Source organism: Alligator mississippiensis, chromosome 4 (genome assembly GCF_030867095.1).
Source record: "Alligator mississippiensis isolate rAllMis1 chromosome 4, rAllMis1, whole genome shotgun sequence".
Classification (NCBI taxonomy): Eukaryota; Metazoa; Chordata; order Crocodylia; family Alligatoridae; genus Alligator; species Alligator mississippiensis.
In genome coordinates this window covers 160,581,376-160,601,669 of record NC_081827.1, presented here as the reverse complement: position 1 = coordinate 160,601,669, position 20,294 = coordinate 160,581,376, and the positions used below count along the sequence as shown (strand labels likewise).

The following is a 20,294-nucleotide window of genomic DNA, read 5'->3' as shown; positions in this document are numbered from 1 at the left end:
AGGAAATTAGGGTTTACAAACGGGCCCCGGTACAAAGAAGGTGGAGGGAGAGCCGCTGCTCTAGGGATTTCCTGCTCCAGGCAGTCACGGCCACGCACAGCTTCCACCACACACCGACTGCACGTGCCCCCGAGCCAGCCTGAGGCCCGCGGGAGCTGCCATCACCCCACCCGGCTGAGGCAGGCTGGCCGCCAGGGGAGAGGTGGGCAGACAGCATTCGTGTCCCGGAGCCTGTCGCACCCTTCCCGCATCGCAGGGCTGCCGGGCTCGTCAGCTAGGCAGGACAGTGCAGGCACCCCCGCGCCGCTGGCCTAGCAACACGTCCTCCCTCGCGCCCCGGCCATAGGCTGACCCCACGCATGCGCCTCGCGAGCTCCCCCCCGGGCTGCCCGCCGTGCGCAGGCGCGGCCGACGTGCGGTGGAGAAGGCCCGGCGTCGCACTCGCGGCCGGCGGAGGCTCATGCGCAGTGGTCGCGGGGGCGGGAGGAGGCGGTGGTGGGGGTCGGGGAGCGGCGCGAGCGGAGGGAGGCGGCCGGAGCGCGAGGCGCGGAGCCGGGCCCACACCGAGGCCGGAGCAAAATGGCGGACAGGTTCTCCCGCTTCAACGAGGACCGGGACTTCCAGGTAACGCCCGGACCGGCCCTGCGCGGGGCGGGCGGGGCGCTGGCCTGGCCTGGCCTCTCCTCGGGGCCTTTCGTCCCGGCCTCCCCCCACCGCGCCGCGGGTGCGGGCGGCCGGGTCAGGTGCCTCGGAGCCGCGCCACCTAATCCAGGCCGAGCAGCACTCCTGCCCGCCCGCGGCTTTGTGCGGCGCGGCACTTCGCGGCGGGCGGGGCCGCCTTCTCCTCCCCTCTACGCGGGGTCCTGGGCAGCTGGGGGGAGGGGAGTAATGCCTGGGTTCCCCCCCCCCCCGTCGCTCTCGCTTCTGGCCGGGAGTCGGTCAAACGCTGGGGCAGCTGGTCTCAGCTCAATGGCCCCCAGCACTGGGGTGCCTTTCTGCTGCACCCCACACCTGCTGTCTTGCTGCCAGGCCTTGTGATGGTGGAAAAGCTCTTTCTCTTTCATGCGGCATCAGATAATCAACTTCCAGATCTGTGTGCCATTGTCTTGGTATTATTATTGCTCCTTGTGCCCGTCTGGGCATTTGTAAAGGCTGCAGCTTTCGACTGAGTGCTGAGCTCCTTGTCGGACACTGCATTCGCACAGGGGGCTGTCCAAGATGTCCATCCTGTGAAGTGTTGTTTTGAAGCGTCTGTATCCAGATCTCGGCCTGTTCAGCTTGACCCACACTTCTCTGCCAAGGTTGTGCCCTATGGGGGACTCATTTGGTGTGGGTATAAAAAGCAGTAGGAATAGGTCTGACCTTTCCCAGTGATTGGCCCGCTCTGTTGCTACCTGTAGATTTAGTTCAGCATCCCTAATCTCTTCCAGGATCTTGTGTGCTTCATGTAAAGAAGCTGAATAACAATAATAAAGGCACAAGAGAGTGTACCTGCTCCCCGCATCAAACTTACCCTCTGGTTCACCCAAGGAGCTGCTACATTACTGCTGCATATCCTGGCAACAGTAATTTGGGTCAGGGCAGAAATACCAATGTTCCTAAGTTTGTTTTTGCAGCAGGCTGCAGGACCTTTTTTTAGAGCGGCATGAACAGAGCTGTGTCCAGGCCATCGGATAACAGGGATTTGGAATCTTTAGGGAATTGGGACAGCAAATGGAAAATGCAGCTCGCCCGGGTCATTGTAAAAGAAGTCTGACGGCATCAGGCCAAAAATAGGGTATACGCAAGAACGCCCATACAGGATATCGAGCCGGAAAACAATTGTTGAAACCCTGACTAGCGCAAGCTTTCTGTACAGGGGCATTGGGATTTACTGAGAATTCTTTGCAGAACAAGTTATTACAGAGCTTCGCACCATAGCATCCCAACTTGATCTTTAGCTTTTGACACCAGTACCACTTTTGGGGGGGAGGGGGGGGGGTTGGTTTGATGTATTTTTATCTTTTTTGTGTGTGTGTGGAATGGGTGTTTTACAAATTTTTTTTAAAGAAGGTAAGCGACATCTTGCTAGAGCATGTCAGGGTGACCTAAATGAAAGAATTTAGATTTCATTAAAGAATTTAATAAAGTGGAACTAGACTTCTGCAGACATTTAGCACTGTGGGTCTTAGGAAGTTAAGGTAGAAAGAAATATAGTCTAAAGCAATAGAAAACAAAGAGTAGTAAAAGTATTAAGGCAGAATATGGAATAAATTCCCACGTGTGGCTGTTAATACACTAACTGAAATGAGTTAGCATTAGAGATGCTTTTTGGGGGGTTAGGAACTAAATGCTGAGAATAAAGGTACTGAGTTCATTCAAACTGTAGTTCTATTATCAAAGAGGTGTATAAATAAACCAGCTTTCTTTGATTATTTTGCTATCTTATTATAGTATTCATGATGAATTCTACAGCAGATTGTTTCTAATGAGATGCTGTTCAGCTTTCTGACTGGGTTACCTGTGTTCACATATGCTTTTGAACTTCTTTCCTGCTTTCTCGCAGTATGCTTTCACCAAATAGGACTGGAAACGTCACAAGAAGAAATTTTCACTGTTTCTCCAGCTTCCTAACCTTTGGGGAAAGGGTGTCCTTTGTTCCTGTGTTTAAAAAAAAAAAAAAAAAAATCATTTTGATATTCCTGTAGAATCATTATTTCCTATCGCTTTAAACTGAATTTTAATAAACAACTTGAAAATTAATGAAGGTATTTTTTTTAACTGAACCAACTGTTTGCAAGGTAATATTTTTCAGCCCAAATTGTCAGATTCAAGTTCGTAATAAAACATAAGAGCATCTTTTTGTAATTGAACGCCAATTGGAGTGGATATAAGTAATTTGTTTTATTTTTGAGATGCTTGGAATAATACTTTACCCTTAATGTCTTACATTTAAGGGTCTTGACTCTTTTAGAAGCATAAAATCAAAACCCCATTCACATCTAGTTAATGTAACATTTAGATTGTTGTCAAGTGCATAATCGGGAAATAAAAACAGTAATTCAGTTGTGCTGTGCATCCTCCGTGTTTTGTTGTTGTTTATATGTGATCGTGTATCATTACCTAAGTTATGTATTTAGGTGGAAACTGTAGGAATAGAAAACAAAACGGTTGACTTAATTTTGTTGGTTCCCCAGCATTTGTCTTTCCTGGTTTGCATATCTAACTATTTGTTTTTACTGCTGTTTTAACATGGGGGGTTTGGGGTTTTTTTGGTTAACTGGTGAGACAAACTGCAGATGCTGTCCATGCCTAAATAAATTTGATTAGGCTTTGAAGGCCTAATCTGAGGGGAATGGTATGGGGGACAGGTATATTTTCCACCTTTGATTGGAAACATTTCTGATTCATGTTTATCTCAAAGGACAATTTAAAAAGATGGAATATTGCAGAATGTGACCTACAGTTGCTCATATCCTAAAATCCTGCATTCCATAACTTTTTCTATGCTTAGGGCTTTCTTGTTTTTTCTAATGTTATAAAAACACTTTTGTTTATTAGTGAGGCAATATCCTTCATAAGAATTATTGCAGCAACAAAACCTGTTACTGCCTCCAGTCTTTGAACTGGTCATATAATGTTAGAAAGAGGAGCCAGGGCTCCATTACTCCCTCTTAAACTTTTAGAATCTGATAAACTTGCTCAGACATAACTTGGCAATAACGTTTTTCGTCTTCATTTAAAGAGAGACATCAATCACTAATGAAGATTTTATTTGTATCATATTTCAAGTTTCAGCCACTTTTGCTGTAGCTTAGTTTAAAAAATAAAGGGAAAATAGAATTCTGGGCCCCATAACAATTCTCTTTTCCTTGTTCTTCCCAAAATCACATTTTAATTAAGGAGATTTTCTTCCTTGATTTACGAACATTCCCTTCTGGGAAAAAATAAACCCAGTCCTTTTAGGGAACAGACCAAGTATGGAGGACTCCAAAGTTGAAGTTTGCAGAAGATTGAGCATATGAAAATGAAGGGCTATAAAAGAAAATTACCTGGGTGGAAGAAAATAAGAGATGAGCCATCATGGCCAAGCACACACTGTGCATCTGTGGCAGGGCAGAGAACAGAACCTGGGATTTCTAGCACTTAGTGTTTTATTCTAGTCACGTTTCTCCTGAGCTATAATGACACATTAAGATAGTACTGCTTGTAGTTTCTCAGTTACATTCACCTGGAATGTTCATGGTAACTGCATCTTAATAAGAGTGCCTGTGTTTTAAGTTTTCTCAGCTAGGGCAGGGTTACTTTAAGGAAGCAGGTAGGGTTACTCTAAGGAAGCAGTTCACCTCTGGACTCCATTTATATGCATGACTGATGGTAAGTGCAGAGTTTGCATAACTGTGCAACACAGTGCCAAACTCAGTTTGTTACCCATTGCTTATATTATAACACAGATTGGTTATCTGCATAAAATGCCTAAATGTTTAAGTGCATAGCATCTTTAGCCCCCCATCTAGTTACTAACCTAATTGTATCCTGTTTAAACTGTATAGTTAGTGAAATTAATTAATTGTCATTGGCTTTTAAGACAGCCTTGAACTGACTAGGTCCTGTCAATTTTAAGGCTGCTATTAGAGGCATAAGATAAGGAAGCAAAGTAAGGAATCTTACTGAGGTGTGAGAAGCTAAGATAAAGCCTTTAGTAAATGGGCATTGTTAACAGTATTAAATTAAGTGCATTGCCTTTTTTAGTTCCTGGGCTATGCGCTTAAATAGAATACACTGTGTTTTGAATATTTTATTTGCGAGCAGACTGCAAAAGTAGTGTGTGGGGGGGGGGGTAAAAATATGTATATGCAGGTGGGAGCAAAAGCAGTTCCTGCCTCCACCTCATTGATTTTAGTAAGCAATATGCAGTAATGAACTTAAAACAAAAAACTATCATTCTTTTCCTGACTAGTTTCAGTGTGGCAGCTAATTTTTTTTTTTTTTGTGTGTGTGTGTGTGTGAATATACTCTTGTCTGCAAACATTTTTCAAACTTTCTAGCAGCAATTTTTAAACTAACTTTTCCACATAGGTATGCTATAGCTAGAACAAGTAGACTTCAGGTTTAAAGAATTTATATAATGTAGAAAGAGGCCTCAAGGACCATCAACTTATATTGTATAGAATTGAAAATCCAAAGCCTGAATTTTTTGCTTGCTGCCTCTAAATGGGTGTTCCTCTCCAACTAATTAATGATAAATATGAGACTTGAAGCCAAATTTACTGCTAATATAAGCAGGAGTGACCTATTCCTTTCAACAGAATTTGTGCCTAAACAGGTTTGATTTGCGGCTATTACTGTAGCCTATCATTGCCCACACTCAAGACAGGACTATGCAACAAAAATGATACAAAATAAAATAGGCACTGTAAAGTATAGGATGATAACGGTGTGAGCGGACATGAAGAAAACTTAAAATAGTTAATGAAAAGCTTGCTTAGAATCTTGGTGGTTATCTTGAAGTGGAGTAAGCAAAAGACATATTACAGAAAATGCTGGAGGAAATTGAGAGGAATTTGAACAGTGAAAGAGTAAGTAACAGGTAAAAGTTACCTATATCAGTAGGGATGGAAGAGAGTGTTGGGCGGAGGGGATACCTTTTAGTTAATAAAAGAAGTAAAGGAAGGAGGATGCGAAGGAGACAGGAGTGCAGGAGAGCTCTCTTTATTTTTATCATTGCTTTTCTTGGAAAGAAGTTGGAGTATTCTGGGTTAGAATGGGGGTTAGGCTGGCAAGAGGGGGTTGAGGTTGGTGTCAATAGGGAGAATGTAGGCAGGAGCTGCTTGGCAAGCTGGGATAGACACAGGAACAAATACTGAGGAAGCCTTCATGTATTTTGGATTTTCTTCAGACATACTCAGCAGATGCAATGATTTCTAGTTGATGGTTGGAGTTAAGGATTAGTTGTACAGGATGAAAAAGTAGTGGAGTTGAATGTAGAGGTGGGTGAAAATATCGTTTGCGTTTGGAGGAAGGAGAGTTCAAGGCGAAGTGGGCTATTCCACATTAGTGGAATAGGAGAAATTAATGGACTGCAGATCATGGAATAATAGTTTGTTGAGGTGATAGAAGAGGTGTTGAAGTAGGAAATGGGTAAAAACTCAGAAATTGATGGATCAGATGCTGGATGATGTGTGATGAAGTTGGGAGAGTGAGGAAGTGACTAGAGCAGAGGTTTCAAACTCATGTGGCCCTGGGGGTCAGGTGAATAGCGTGAGGTTGATCTCTGTGCCAGATTGGGCCTGCAGGCTGATCCCATGCACTGGATCTGACACGTGGGGCTGGCCCCTAGCTAGGTAGACTGAATGTAATTTGTTTAATATATTGCCTTGCTATTTCAAAGGTTGTTGTATCCTCTAGAATAGAATCTGAAAATATCTTTTTGCTAATGAAGAACGTTTAATTTTCCATGTTTGCTAGTATATGGTTAGTCTGGTGGCCGGTTTTCATTGTCATGCTTATGCAAAGGCTAATTTTATCTCAGGACAGATTTCTAGAACTACTTCAGTGCAGAGCTTATTCTCTATTTCTGCCCAACCTGCCAGTTTTAGCAAGTTCAATAAAACGTAAGCTATTAACATGTGAATATTAGATGTTTACTTAAATGAGCAGATTGTCATGAACATGAGAAACATGCATTAATTTCCAAGTGGCTTGTACAGTCTAATTATTTTGAACATCAGTGAGGATTGAGGGTGTTGAGTTTTTAAATCTATCCTTTTAATGTGTGAATATTATCAGTGGCTTTAATTTCTCTTTAGTGCTACACTGCTGGAGGCAAAGGACATTTGATTCCTGTTCCAACCTCATCATGCCCCCCCCCCCCCCCCCCCCCCTCCAAGTCCCTTCTTGAACAGGTCAAGACTGCTTATGGGACAGGAGTGTGACAGAAGCAGCCTTCCTCCTTGTGGCATGTTCTCTTGTTGGCCCTTCTGTATCTCAGAAATCTAGTGCTGCTCTGTGGAGGGTTTTTAGGTGTCTCTAATACTGTGTAGATTAGGGCTGTCCAACTTCTGAATGGCTAAGGGCTGCACATCCCTTGGGTTGCAAACTGCATAGTCCCCTCCCTTGCTGCATGGATTTCCAAGACACCCCGCCTCCCCCCCGGCCATCCCTCCAATGCCTAGGCTGCATGAACTTCCTAGGCTGCACCACCCCCATGGGCAGGGGCAGGAAGCAGAAGCCTGAGGGGGGAGGGGAAGCCCAGAGACCACTGCAGCAGCAGAAGGAGCAGTGGAGTAGTGGTGGCAGCTAGATGGGAGTCCTGGACCTGCAGGTTGCACAGTGTTGGTATAGATCATATTTGTGTACTTACTGTCCCCACTTTACAAAAGATAGTCTGACCTTCAGTAAACACTCAGAAAAATCAGAACTGAATTTCTTGTTTTTTAGTTACTAATTGACTGGTGAAGGAGCAATTTCCATATATGGGAATATGGCCCATCATAGGGGTTCTAAAAAGCCACACCAGGCAATTTAAAGTCAGTTGCTTTAATATGCCTTGGAGATTAGATGCTTTCTATTTGAATTTCAATTTTGGAAGATAACAGAAAGTTAGAACTTCATTATGCGGATGGATTGTAGAACATTAAGAGTGAATCTGATAAAGAGGATTGATTACTCTTAAACTATATTTGTCTCACTGTTTTTTTCCCCATGAGTTTGGACTGACAAATTAAAACTAACAGTGCTTTTCATCTCCAAGTGGTTTTCTGAGCAGCCAATCCTAATTCAGTCCATGTGGAACTCAGAAAGACCTAGACTTTAAGGTCAAAAGGGATCATTAAATCATATCATGCAACTTCATGCATATTCCAGTCCCTTAACTTTCACCCACTTACCCTTATTTTGAGCCCAGTACCACCGTACTTGACTGAAGTGTTTCTTTTATTAGATAAATCTCCAGTTGTGGTATGAAGCCACTGGAAGATGAAAAATTCATGATTTCCCTTTGGAAAAGGAGATAAAGTACCTTCTTAGAACTGCTTATTAGGGCTATGTGAAGCTTGTCACTGATCTGATTTGGTGGCCAAATCTCCAAAATGAATCAGGGAAACTCTTTAATCTCTCTGAATTGAATTGGAACCCTCTGAATCAGTTCGGAGAGATTCGATGATTCGGACATAGACACAGCTTTAAATGTTTTTTCTACATACCTCAAGGTACCAGGTGGCTTGTGAATGCTGAGATGGTGGGGTGGATGGAGCGTCCCATGGAAGCCTGGTGGGGGGGAGGTCCCAGCGCACTCAGTGGGGGACCCAGAAGTGGACCAGAAGCACTTATGGTCCGCTTCCAGGAACGTGCAGGGCACACTTGCCCCCTGGCTCAGCAACTGGTGCCTCTTGGATCTGGGGGGGGGGGCCACCTGGGGTCCCCCTGCAGCCAATTGCGGGGGGGATGTCCCCTGCACACTTGGCGGTGGACCCACACGTACTTCTGATCCACTTCCAGGTCTGCTGCTCTGTGTGTGTGTATGTGTGCGTGTGTCCCACGCTCCTGTGGGATGCTTCGTCCGTCCCACCATTGCAGTGTTCATGAGCCACACCTGGCACCTCGAGGTATATAGAAAAAACATAAAAGTTGTATCTGTGGCCGAATCATCAATTCTCTGAATCAGCATCAAATCTTCAGATTCGGCCGAATAGAATTGGGTCAGTGATCCAAATCGACAAATTGAATCACTGCCCCCTATTTGGGCGGAATCCGAATCAAATACAGCCTGTTTCGCACACCCCTGCTGCTTATCCATGGATTATCTTTACCTTTTTTGACACATTGTACGAGGAATTATTTTGGTGGGTTGTTCAGACTGACTCCTAACTCTAGTTCAGTCGCTGCTTTCCATCTTACAGATGTCCTCACTTTATGTATGGCTGTTTTTCTTGTTCACATGCGTTAGTCCATATTGCTCAATCATGGTGCCAGGCAGCACCGTATGGAGATATGCTTAGTGTCTTCCATGTGTGCTGCCTCCTGCACCACAGGTAATGTACTCGCTTGTAGTGTCATTGTATGTGCAGGTGTGCCAATAAGGTAAGGTTTGCCTTGGAAAATATTGACTAGTATTGGTCCTAGTACTCTGATGCCTTTGGAATTTGATGATTTCCTATTGCCTACTCTTTAAGAACTGTCTTAATGGAATGGTTTTAATCCATTTAAAGTGCACTTAATTAATATTATATAGTATTGTATCTTATATATTTCAGAAGTGTCATAAGCACCTTAAAAGGTAATTGCAAAATGGTGCTGAATAAAAAATGGAACTTGATTTGCGTATGAATCTTAAGTGGTTGCTTTTGTTGGATTGAAAAGAAAATCCTCCTAAATTTTAAGCACACTCAAACTGTAATTACTGTATATCCACGTAATCAAAAATTTGTGATGTTTGCTGCTTTCAGAAAAAGCTGACTTCAGACTTTTTTTTAATGATTTTTGTTCAAACAGATGTAGCTATGCATTATCATTGCTTGTACATTGATTTGTTTCTGTTGTAAATCAGCAGTGTATTAAACGTCTGGGGAGTATGAGAACCTTAGGTTTTGCCTTTACATCAGGTTTTGTTTTTTTTCTGTTATTAGACAAGGGCAAACTAAGCTATGTGGTTAATTCACATGACTTCAGGAGACTAATGGGAAAAGAGATTCTGTTTTGTTCTAGGAGACTAACAAAATATTTCCAGGTCTCTGTGGAATCTCGGCAGTGCTTCCTTTGTACTGCATTGTTATAAATCACACCAGAAGCTACTCAGCTTCTAGGAATACCCAAGTGTAATTCTAATGGATTGCTCAAAATTACCTTCATAGATTGAGTTTAATTTTTATTTCTACTATTACTTTGAGTGGATAATGAATGTTCCAGAAAACCCTCTTCTAAACTTTCCTTTCCTCATGAGTGTTTGAGGCATCTCTTGTATATATGTATAGAACACTGACCCCACATCCTGCATTATCGACATCTGGGAAGTGTCCCATCCAGAGGTTGAATGATGATGGCTTTGCTTACTGGGTAAGATTTGCATATAGTTGCAGCAATCCAGAACATTTGCAGGCAGTCATTTTTGTAAATAAAAGCCAGCTTGTACTTGGCAAACAATATGGATGCTGCAAAGAAATGACAAAACCTATAAGATTTGCCTCTGTCATAAAGCTGACTAATCATGGTGAACTCAATGGATTGTTTTTGTTTTTAACTGCCAACCTTTTTCAAGCATATTTCAGTCAGAAATGCATTGAATGGTGTTCATCTCTGCAAATTGCTGTTTGCAGTTGCTCAGTAGTGCTCATTAGAGGCTTGCTAAAATCTCCAAATATTTCTTCTGCATTAAGCATGCTTCTTTGTCATGGAGTGCAGTGTGCCATCCCCACTTAGCTGCATGCTTTCAAGCGCAGATCTAGGGGTCTGGAGGGAAGGACAATCTAGCTATCTCAAAATGTAATCTAGCTTTGCATTAGGGAAAATTAGCTTTTTTAGTAGTTACTTATTTTCTTAGTATTAACATGCTCTTTGGCTCATACTGTCTTACAACCTGATTCATGAGGATATTTTTGGAAGTAATGGGTAGATTTGGTTAATTGAGTGCTTGTGATCATTTTGGCAGCCATAAGGATGTGAAGGACTTTATCTATGGCAATTTTAGCCTTGTTTCCATTTAATTAAATGTTAGACAACCTCCACTTAAGCTCTACACTAGAATGTGTTAGTTTGCTGTTAATCTGCCATTGTGCTGTGTTTTCTTTGACTCTATCTTCTAAAATGGAAAGCTGCAAAACATGCATTTCTTTCCCCTGGCACTCCATTTATAGATATTGTGATGTAGATTAATAGGGTACCCTGGTATTCCTCTCCAGTGCAATTAGGAAAATATAATGGACCTGGCTAGGCTTTTTTGCAGGGAAGGTTCTGGACTTTTTTTTCTTCCTCCAGTGATTCTATGTGAACAAACCATTGCAGTTTGTAGAACACCAGTACTCTCTCACTTCCTCAGCAGCATTTTCTCTACTGTGTTGCATTGCTAGGATCTAGTTTAGTAAGGTACTTGGGTACATGCTAAGTAATTCCAAAAATACCTTACAGAATTGGTATCTTAATTTAACAGGTATATGGAACAGTTAGTATCTAACTACTTGCATCTGATTCTCTTCATACTATCAGACTCAGTGTCAAAATGGCTTATTTATGATCAGCATTTCTTCCCAGGTTCTCTTCAGGTATGATTCTTTTTCATCCTTGCATTGTCAATTTGATTTTTCTCATTAATAAGAAAAGTGTAAATGTGACTTCTGTTGTTGAATAATGACTAAAAGTCCAGTTAAACATGAATTAAGGGATTTTTTTTTTGCAAAAATCTTGTTGGTCTGTCTTGTTGGAAAATATATCACCTCTACTACGAGTCTTGATTGAGTTGAACTTGAACAAATTCTGAAATGGTGTATTGCTTTCATAGTTTACATTGTGTTTTGGGGTGGGGGTTGTTAAGGATTTTTATTAATATGAGAAACTTTAAAGACTAGATGTAACAGGTTAAAGTCATAACCAGGGATCCTGATTTTCTCTGTTTAAAAATCCCAAATTCTCTGATTAAAAAAAACAAAAAAACAACCCATCCTTAATTCTCTGATTGATTTTCTTTTAATCATGGAAAATCGGAGCTCCCCTTTGCTCACTAGGACATGGGTCCAGCTGTGGCTGTCCACCCCCACTGCTTTGTGGTGCTGAGCACCCCTGATATGTCAGTGCCTTGCATCTGCCCTTGCTGGCGCCCCTCACTTCCAAGCCACAGCCCCCCATCTCCAGCCCTGTTGGCACCCCTCACTCCCAACCCACAGCCCTGTTGATGTCTGTCACTCCTGACCTGCAGCCCCCTTGCCCCGCTCCCCTCCCCCAGCCCTGCTGGAAGGGGCCGCCAGCTGTCAGGGCTACCAGACCTGTGGGCTGTATCCTGTTTGCTCTGTGCTGCTGTCTGAGCCCCAGCTACCCTGGCCAGAGCAGAGCCCAGCTCCCACTCTGCCCCATGAATGGTATGGCTAGAGTGGAGCTGAGCAGAGCCCATGGGGGGCAGGGGAGGATGTGGGCTGTTCACTTTCCCTGCTGCCTTCTCCCTGGGAGCCTCCAAGGCCCAGTGGGTGGGAGGGTGGAGCAAGGCAGTGAGACTTGATGCTGCTGCCACTACTGCTGGGAGCCCTGAGCCAGCTGTGCTGCCAAGGCAAGGTGCCCCATTTCCACCTGGAGGTAGCAGGGCAGCACAACTCCTTTTAAAGGAGAAAATCCTTGTTTTTCTGTGTTTTTCCACTGTAAATGGAAAACCGGGATCCCTGATCATAACATATTTACAGTATTTACTTGAACATAAAACAACCCTCCCATAATTAGATTGTGTATAAGGACATTTTATAAATTTGATCTAATTTTCCAGGTATTGAATCTAATTTTTGGAGGTTTGTCTTGAATTTGTTCCACTCCCACTGGTGTGCAGCAGGGAAAATAAATCTGGGGGGGTGGGTCAGGTAGCTCCTTTGCCTTCTACCTCCCCTGCCCCACAACTTTTCCCTGTAGCCCCTTCTCTTCCCCTTCTTACTGTCCAACCCTGCTCTCCCTGACCACATGGAAGTAAGGAACAAATTTGAAAAAACTGACCTTGAAATAAACAGCAGCAGTAAGTGCATTTTGTATCCATAGCTTTTGTTTACTCAGTATTGATGCATGTTACCCTTTATTAAACTGTTCCTAGTTGTAGCAGAGGTACTCCATAAACACACTTTTAACTAGTGCTTTGGCACCTACTTATATATATATCATGCATAAACAATGCATGATATTAGTTGAAAACCAAAAGGCTCATTGGGCTGTCTCACAGCAGTCAGCAGCATTTCAGGCCATGGTGACCCTACAGCTCAGCATTGTTCAGTGTGTGCGCGCATTCCAACCCTCCCCCCCCCCTCCTCTGATGCATGTATTAATTAGTCCCCACTTATGACAAGAACACCCGGTTGCAGTCATAAGTCTTGGGATCATCCAGAAATTGGTATGCAGAAGAGGTTCTGGTCTGGCTTCAACTCATTAAGGGCAGGGTCACACTAATCATATGTGACAGGCTTGGGGGGTGGGTGACAGGGATTCTGGGTGAACTGTTTGGGGCCCCATTTGGTAATGTTTACCAGCCATTTAAGGCTGGTGAAGAAATAGTAACTGGAAATATGAAAGAAAGGCACAGCTTAGCTGTGGGAGTGAAGATGGGAGTCAAAATGTATGCAGCGTAGTGGCTCATCATGACTTTAAAAAGCGTTAGTGCTGAAGGGGACTGCACTTAATGTGCATTGGCATATACCTTATTCAGCTGGGTTGCACTAACCTATTCTTGGGTAGGTTTCTGTCAGCATGTTTGCCTAGTACGGGCCATGTGTTTTATAGTCATGCTCACTGTTGGGTGCATGTAATTGACGTCATGGTTAGTTTCCATTACAGAGAACATGCTGCTTTTGGCAGCGGTTCAAAGATAGACAATGTATTTAAAGTGGTTTCCTTGTACGTGAATGTAAGATAAGAGTCTTTGTTTCTGTATGACGAGTGGGAGAAATCCCCCCTCTTGTATTTAAGTAAATACGGTCATTTTAAAGAACTTACATTGCGCATGTTTTATTTCAAAAGGTCCTTTATTGAAATAATCTTTGTTAGTTAAATGTGCATTATTTGGACACAGTCTAGATACTTGACAGTTAAATATAATGCATGTTCAGGTGAGTTATAAAGAACAATGCAGTTTATTATTACAGAAGTAGCCTGATACTCCTGGTGCAATTGATAAAGAATTCTAAGTGACAGATCTATGTCATCCATTCAGTTCATTATGCTTTAAGTGATTCTTAGAAGCAAATCTAGAGCCCGGAAGCCTGGTCTAGTGTTGGACATGCACATAGTCTGAGAGAGAGAGAGAAAGATGGAGGGGGTGAATTTTTCCATCGTAGTGATCAAGATATTTCTTAAAGATTCTGCAAATCTCTTGGTGTTTGGGTGTCAGTAGATTCTCTGGTTTTGCCTCCTACCTACATGGTAGTATGCAAAGGCTCCATTGTTGAGTGGAGCTGCATCAGTTGATGTATTTAAATGCCTGCTGCAGCTGTGAACAAGGGGCAGAGATGTACCCTTTGGCAGTCAGCTAAAATGGGTCCACTCATAAATGGGTGTTGCTCAACAAATTCACTTCACATAGGTTACCACGCAGCCACTTCATTGCAGCAGTTCTTGTTGCTGCTGACCTGGACTGGACCTAATTCTTCACTCACTATTTTTAAATCTCTCATCTACTTTATTGGGATTTAGCTACCATAGTAACTTGGATCTTACAAATGCAGCAATGGGAACAGGGACCTTAATTTCTCAATGACTGTACAGTCTTTATTATGTAAATATAAAGGAGTCATTACATTAACTTGAATAATTGTGGGGGTTAGATACAATGGGATTCCTTGGGTGGAGGGGCTGTTAACAGTTCCCAGTACAGAGGGTGAAGAGTTTACAGATCTTGCTTGAAAGGAGGCTTTCATGAGATGCTTTTATGTTTTGGATTCATAACATCTGCAGACTTAAGTGCATAAGGACTTCAGGGCCTAATGCTTTGCAAAACAATGTGTGCTGAAATTAAGCCAGGGGGAGATTAGAGGAAGGGATGTATGACACTTGGGTAACCAAGAATTCTGGTTATTGTTATCTGAATATTGGCTAATGATAGGAAGTGTGAACTTCTGGTTGGCTCTTGGAGACTCTTACTTTTTAAACAAAAAAGAAATATAGGAAATATATGGTTAGGAAACTATTAATTGTATTAATGGTTTATAATATGAAATGTTTACATATTGACATATTTCCTGTATTCTGCTTCAAGTAACAGAATAAATGGAGTTTCAGTACACTAGTGTATGAAAAACTTGTATCTGACTCTGTGGACAGTGAAGATGGATATATAGACCAAAAGAAATGCTGTTTAAATAGAAACTTCTGTTTTGGTACTTCAGGACTGAAATAGGCATTTGAAAGAAGGGATCATGAAATCTTTAACTTATTTTAAAAAGCAGAAGTTGCCATGGTCATACAGAGTATCTTACAGATGAGGTAGCTGGGAGAAAGTACCAGAGTAGAGAAGAACAGAGAGAGAGAGGGAACACTTTGGTCAGTGGATTCAGGATTGATTCGACTGGGGTGAAATCCTGGCCTTGAAGTAGATGGGAATTTTGCTGGCTGTAACAGGCCCAGGATTTTAATCTAGAATTCCAGGTCAGCCATTTTCTTTTAATAAGAGCAAGTTTAGAATTTGGTTACTATGAGCAGATTTTTATCCCCAACTTAATTTTGTGGCTAGCCATTCATTTACAGGGAAGGTTTTAATTGGTTAATGATCTGGGCACTGTGAAAAAAGAGAGTAAACTTAGATGCAGTGCGAGTCCATAGAAGATGTAGAGGGAATTCAAATTAAATATGGTCAATTAATGTTTACTCTTTTCCAATTTGTCACAAATGGGATTTACTACAATAATTATTTATGGTTTAATTAAAAGTATGTGTTTGTGTTAAGGATTTAGTGTTAAACTATTTGGTGTCTCTCCCTAATCTAGTGCCTTAAGAACAACAGTAAAAACAGAAATATAAATATAACACAAGCACCACATGTATGAGTCGTGCTGAAAGATCTTAGAAATGTAAAACAGACTGAGATTGGGAGTAGGGTGGGCAGCAAAATCAAAGTCAATAGGGAAAGTACTCAACCCTACTCCTTAACTGTGAAGCAGAGGCAAACAAATGCCAGGCTCAAGAGCCTCATAATTTAAGTGCAAGTATGCAGGTGTTCAGAAGCTCAAAGTGATGCTCAGGACCTTCTCCATTTAAAGCTTGATTTTTAAAAAGACCACCATCATTTAAAAAAAAATCAGGCTGAGGTATAATTTTGTAAAGTAGTTGTAGAATAAGCAGATAACAGTTGGGGTTATCACAGCTGAAATTAGAGGGAATATTCTTTTTTCTTTGAGTTGCCGCCTCCTTATCTGCTGGTTTGTTTGCTTAACGTGTTTGACAGTTTTATGTATATTCAGTGTTTTGTCCTGTTCCTACAGGTCTTTCAAACAGCTGGTGGGAAGGAAAGACATTCTGAAGTGTAGGAAAGTACAGTTACAAAGCTTTCAGTACTCAGGGTGTTCTTTTTGAAAGTAATTGTATTTCAGATTGAACCCTTAATAAACCACATTTTTAAATGTCTTGGCAGGCAGAGCAGAGGAGGAAAGGTATGTAGATTGAAGCTCTTTTACCAACCCAAAGTAGTTGGGCTGTTGATTTGCGCCCTACAGATGGTTCAGAATATAAATCTCTTTTCTGTTGCTTATGGCACATTTTAGCAGGTCTGCAAGGGAGAGGTGCTGTTGGCTAGTTGTGCAGTGTACAGTACATGGCTTTTATCTAGTGATTTTCATTAGAGGATAAAATCTTACCTTGACCACAGCTGATGCCTGAACTTCAGACACTAGCTCTGGTCAGGAAAGGTGCATGGTACTTTCAATTCCAAGAATATGGGGCTTCTTGAAAACTTACAAATAGATTTTTTTTTTCTTGAATTCGCCCGTTTGACATTGATCATGTTGCAGTGCATTTATGACTTTCAGGGCTATTACCTGTCTTTTGCTTCCCTGGATCATGAAGCCATATGCTGGGTACCTGCACAGAAGCAAGAAAAGAGCTCACTGTCATCAGAACAGGTGCAAGATGATTGATTAAAAAGCTGCAGGAGATGGCCTCATGGGTGGGATGGATTTCAGTGAGCCAAATATTCTTATTGTTGCTGCATTTTTGTGTTTTGTATCATATTTAAAGGGTAAATAGGACAAGGTGTTACCTGCAGAATAAAAAAGGGAAGTGGAAATATTGCTGACTTTGAATAACCAGGCATAAAGGTCATTACAAGAGTGTATTGTGGAACTGTACAAGTAAAGGAGATATTAAGAACACTTTTTGATGTTACGCTGTGACATCAATTGATGTATTTTTTCTAATAATAATTTTCTTGGCTGTAATACACTTTATCTGCTGAGTGAATAGTGATTTGAGGATTGTTTACTTTGTAAGACAAAGTAAATCAGGATTTTCATCTTAAAACTTCAGGCACTAGTGAAGCCAAAACAAAATAAAAAGGGACCATTTAAAGTGCCATTGCTGATTAGCTTAGTCATATTGTCATCTTCTCTCAGACCTGACAGAGTTTTTTGCATTTGAAAGCTTGTCTAACTTTATCCCAATCATGTAGTTGGTCCAATAAAAGATACCACCCACAAAAATCCTTGCTTCCCTTAAGAGAAGTTGCTATTACTCTATATTTTCCACCAGGATTGAAAAGAATATTGTAGCAGGAGAGGTATCTCCAAAATATGAAGGGGAATTTTAAAGGGCACGTGGGAAGAGGTTTCCAGTCAGCTTGTATCCTCAGTAGCTATCCGTAAAATGGTGATCAGTATGGCCAGTTGCTTGACAGGGTATTTTGGGTATTGGAGAAGGACTGTTTGTACTGGTGCAAGGACTGCAGTGTGTCTATTTGGGCATTGTATTGGAGGGGCAAATTCAGTAGTGGACTTTTTGCTGTTCAGGGGAGTGTTTTAATGTGACCGGTATAAATTCAGGCTTTTACCAACAGGGCTCAAGACTGGTAAATGCAAACTTTAGTGATAAAACTATACATAGATTAATTTTAGTTTTCCTGGGATGTTTTTTAAACTTGCATTGTTTTTTTTCCAGCCGTGTTTCTTATAATCTGTTTTTACGTACTTTTAAGTGAAATAACATAGGGTCATTTTAAATTAGGGGTGCATCGATAGAGATTTTTGGGGCTGCTACCGATAGATGATTTTTAAGGAGGCATATCGGCTGATACTGATCTGATTTCCTATACCAGCCCTGCAGCTGGTAAGTCTGTCATGATGGAAGGGGCGTGGGGGGGCAGATCAAGGCCCCTGCAGTGAGGGAGGCTGGGGCAGGTGCTGCCCAGTCAAGGCGGAGTGGCAGGGACACGGGACAGAGCTGCGGCTTGTCCGGGGATGGGGGCATCTCCTGCCACTGCACGCCACTTGTCTGGTGGCTCATCTGGTGCTTGCTTGCTCATCCGGTGGCTCCCACTGCTCGTCCAGGAGGGCGGGGGCGGGGATGCGGGTGTGTGCCCCCAGATCTTCATGGGGTTGGGTGGGACAGGGTGTGCGGGACTTTTCCTGGCCCTCCCTGCCCCAAGCAGATCCAAGGGCGCACGCTGCCACCCCCCCATGCCCTCCCGGATGAGTGGCAGGAGCAGTAGCAAGAGCTGCCGGATGAGTGACAAGCAGGAGCTGCCCTCCCCCTCCCTATGCCCCCTGGATGAGCCGCAGCTCCGTCCCATCACCGCCCCCCGCTCCTCCCCCGCTGGGCAGTACTTGCCCCAGCTCTACTCCTCCCTTACCACAGTGGCCTTGATCTGTCCCACCCATGCCCCTTCCCTCGCCTTCTACCACAACAGACTCCACAGCTCTCCATGCTGCTGAGCTGTGCTCCTCGCTGCCTACGTGCTGCGCTGCGGCTGTGCACGTGCACAGGCCATTTATTGGCCAAATTATTGGCTGTATAAGGCCGATTTCCAATGCAGACAATTTTCTTTATATTGATGCCAATCCGATATCAGACCTATATATCAGTGCACCTCTATTTTAAATAGCTGTTTGAAATTCCTGAACCCTACCTAATATAGAAAAAGGTAATTGTACCAGCTTAGTTAAGTTTCCATCAGACTTGATTTTTGTCCTGTTTATCGAATCAAGTATTAAATATTGTATTTACTCAAATCCGAGATGACTTTGAATTTTAATATGAACCATAATTAGATTTTGTGTGTGGACAATTCTCTAAGTTTGGTACAGTTTTCCAGGTATTCCAGGTATAGAATCCAGTTATCTGAGGGTTATTCTAAATCCTGCCCGCCCTGCCCTCCCCTCCCCTCCCCCCCCACACTGCTACAGAGGGGAAAGCAACAGCAAGGGGGCTGATTCATAGATGTAGGGTTGGAAGGTACCTTGTAGATCTTCTAGTCCGACCCCCTGCCCTGGGCAGGAGAGAAAACTGGGCTCAAATGACCCCAGCCAGGTAAACGTTGAGCTTCCTCTTAAAGACCCCCAGGGTAGGAGCCATCACCACTTCCCTTGGAAGTTCATTCCAGATCCTAGCTGCCCTGACTGTGAAGTAGTGCCTTTGGATGTCTAGTTTAAACCTACGCTCTAGCAACTTATGGCTGTTATTCCTTGTTACTCTGGGAGGTGCTCGGGGGAAGAAGGTCTCTCCCAAACCCCGCTGGTCCCCCCCCCCTCCGGTAAGTTTAGAGACAGCCACCAGGTCCCCCCTCAGCCTTCTCTTGCGAAGGCTGAACAGGTTAAGGTCCTGTAGCCTCTCCTCATAGGGTCTGCCCTGATGTCCTTGGATCATGGGAGTGGCCCTCCTTTGGACCCTCTCAATGCTGTCCACATCCCTCCTGGAGCGTGGTGCCCAGAACTAGATGCAGTACTCCAGCTGCGGCCTGATCAGTGTCGCATAGAGGGGGAGGATCACCTCCTTGGCCCTGCTTGTGATGCAACTGTGGATGCAGGACAAGGTACAGTTAGCCCTACTCACTGTGTTCTCACATTGTCAGCCCATGTTCATCTTCATCTTGGAGTCAATAATGACTACAGGATCTCTTTCTGCCACTGTGCTTTCGAGAAGGGAGTTCCCCAACCTATATATCTGTTGCTGGTTCTTGCTGCCCAAGTGCAGCACCCTGCACTTGTCAGTATTGAATCCCATCCTATTTTTATTTGCCCACCCCTGTAACCTGTCCAGGTCCTGCTGTAATCTTTCCTTCACTTCTAGCATGCCCACCTCACCCCAAATCTTGGTGTCGTCTGCAAATTTAAGTAGGCTGCTCTTCACCCCGTCGTCCAAGTCGCTAATAAAGAAATTGAACAGTGCGGGCCTGAGGACTGAGCCCTGGGGGACCCCACTGTTCACTTCCCTCCAGGTCGAAAATGACCTGTCCACCACCACTCTCTGAGTACGACCCCTCAGCCAATTTGCAATCCATCTGACTGTGTAGGCATCAATGCCACAGTCACCTAGCTTTTTAATGAGAATGGGGTGGGAGACAGTGTCAAAGGCCTTCCTGAAGTCCAGAAAGACTACATCCATTGCAACACCTGTGTCCAGTGATTTTGTGACCTGATGGTAGAAGGCAATCGGGTTGGTCC

General features: G+C 43.3%; 1 protein-coding gene across 3 annotated transcripts in view; it reads left to right on the top strand.

Moving 5' to 3' along the window:
* The first annotated feature begins 487 nt into the window (after positions 1-487).
* Positions 488-20,294, top strand: part of GPATCH8 (G-patch domain containing 8) — a 69,368-nt gene continuing 49,561 nt past the window's right edge. Inside the window, exon 1 of one of the 3 annotated variants that reach the window (XR_002086516.2) lies at positions 488-624. Coding sequence is in view for 2 of the 3 variants with exons in the window: in XM_019475949.2 (XP_019331494.1) it covers positions 580-624 (45 nt within the window). In the remaining variant the exon portion in view is untranslated. The remainder of the gene's footprint in view (positions 625-20,294) is intronic. The other 2 variants (XM_019475949.2, XM_006268236.4) reach the window with 2 other exon arrangements.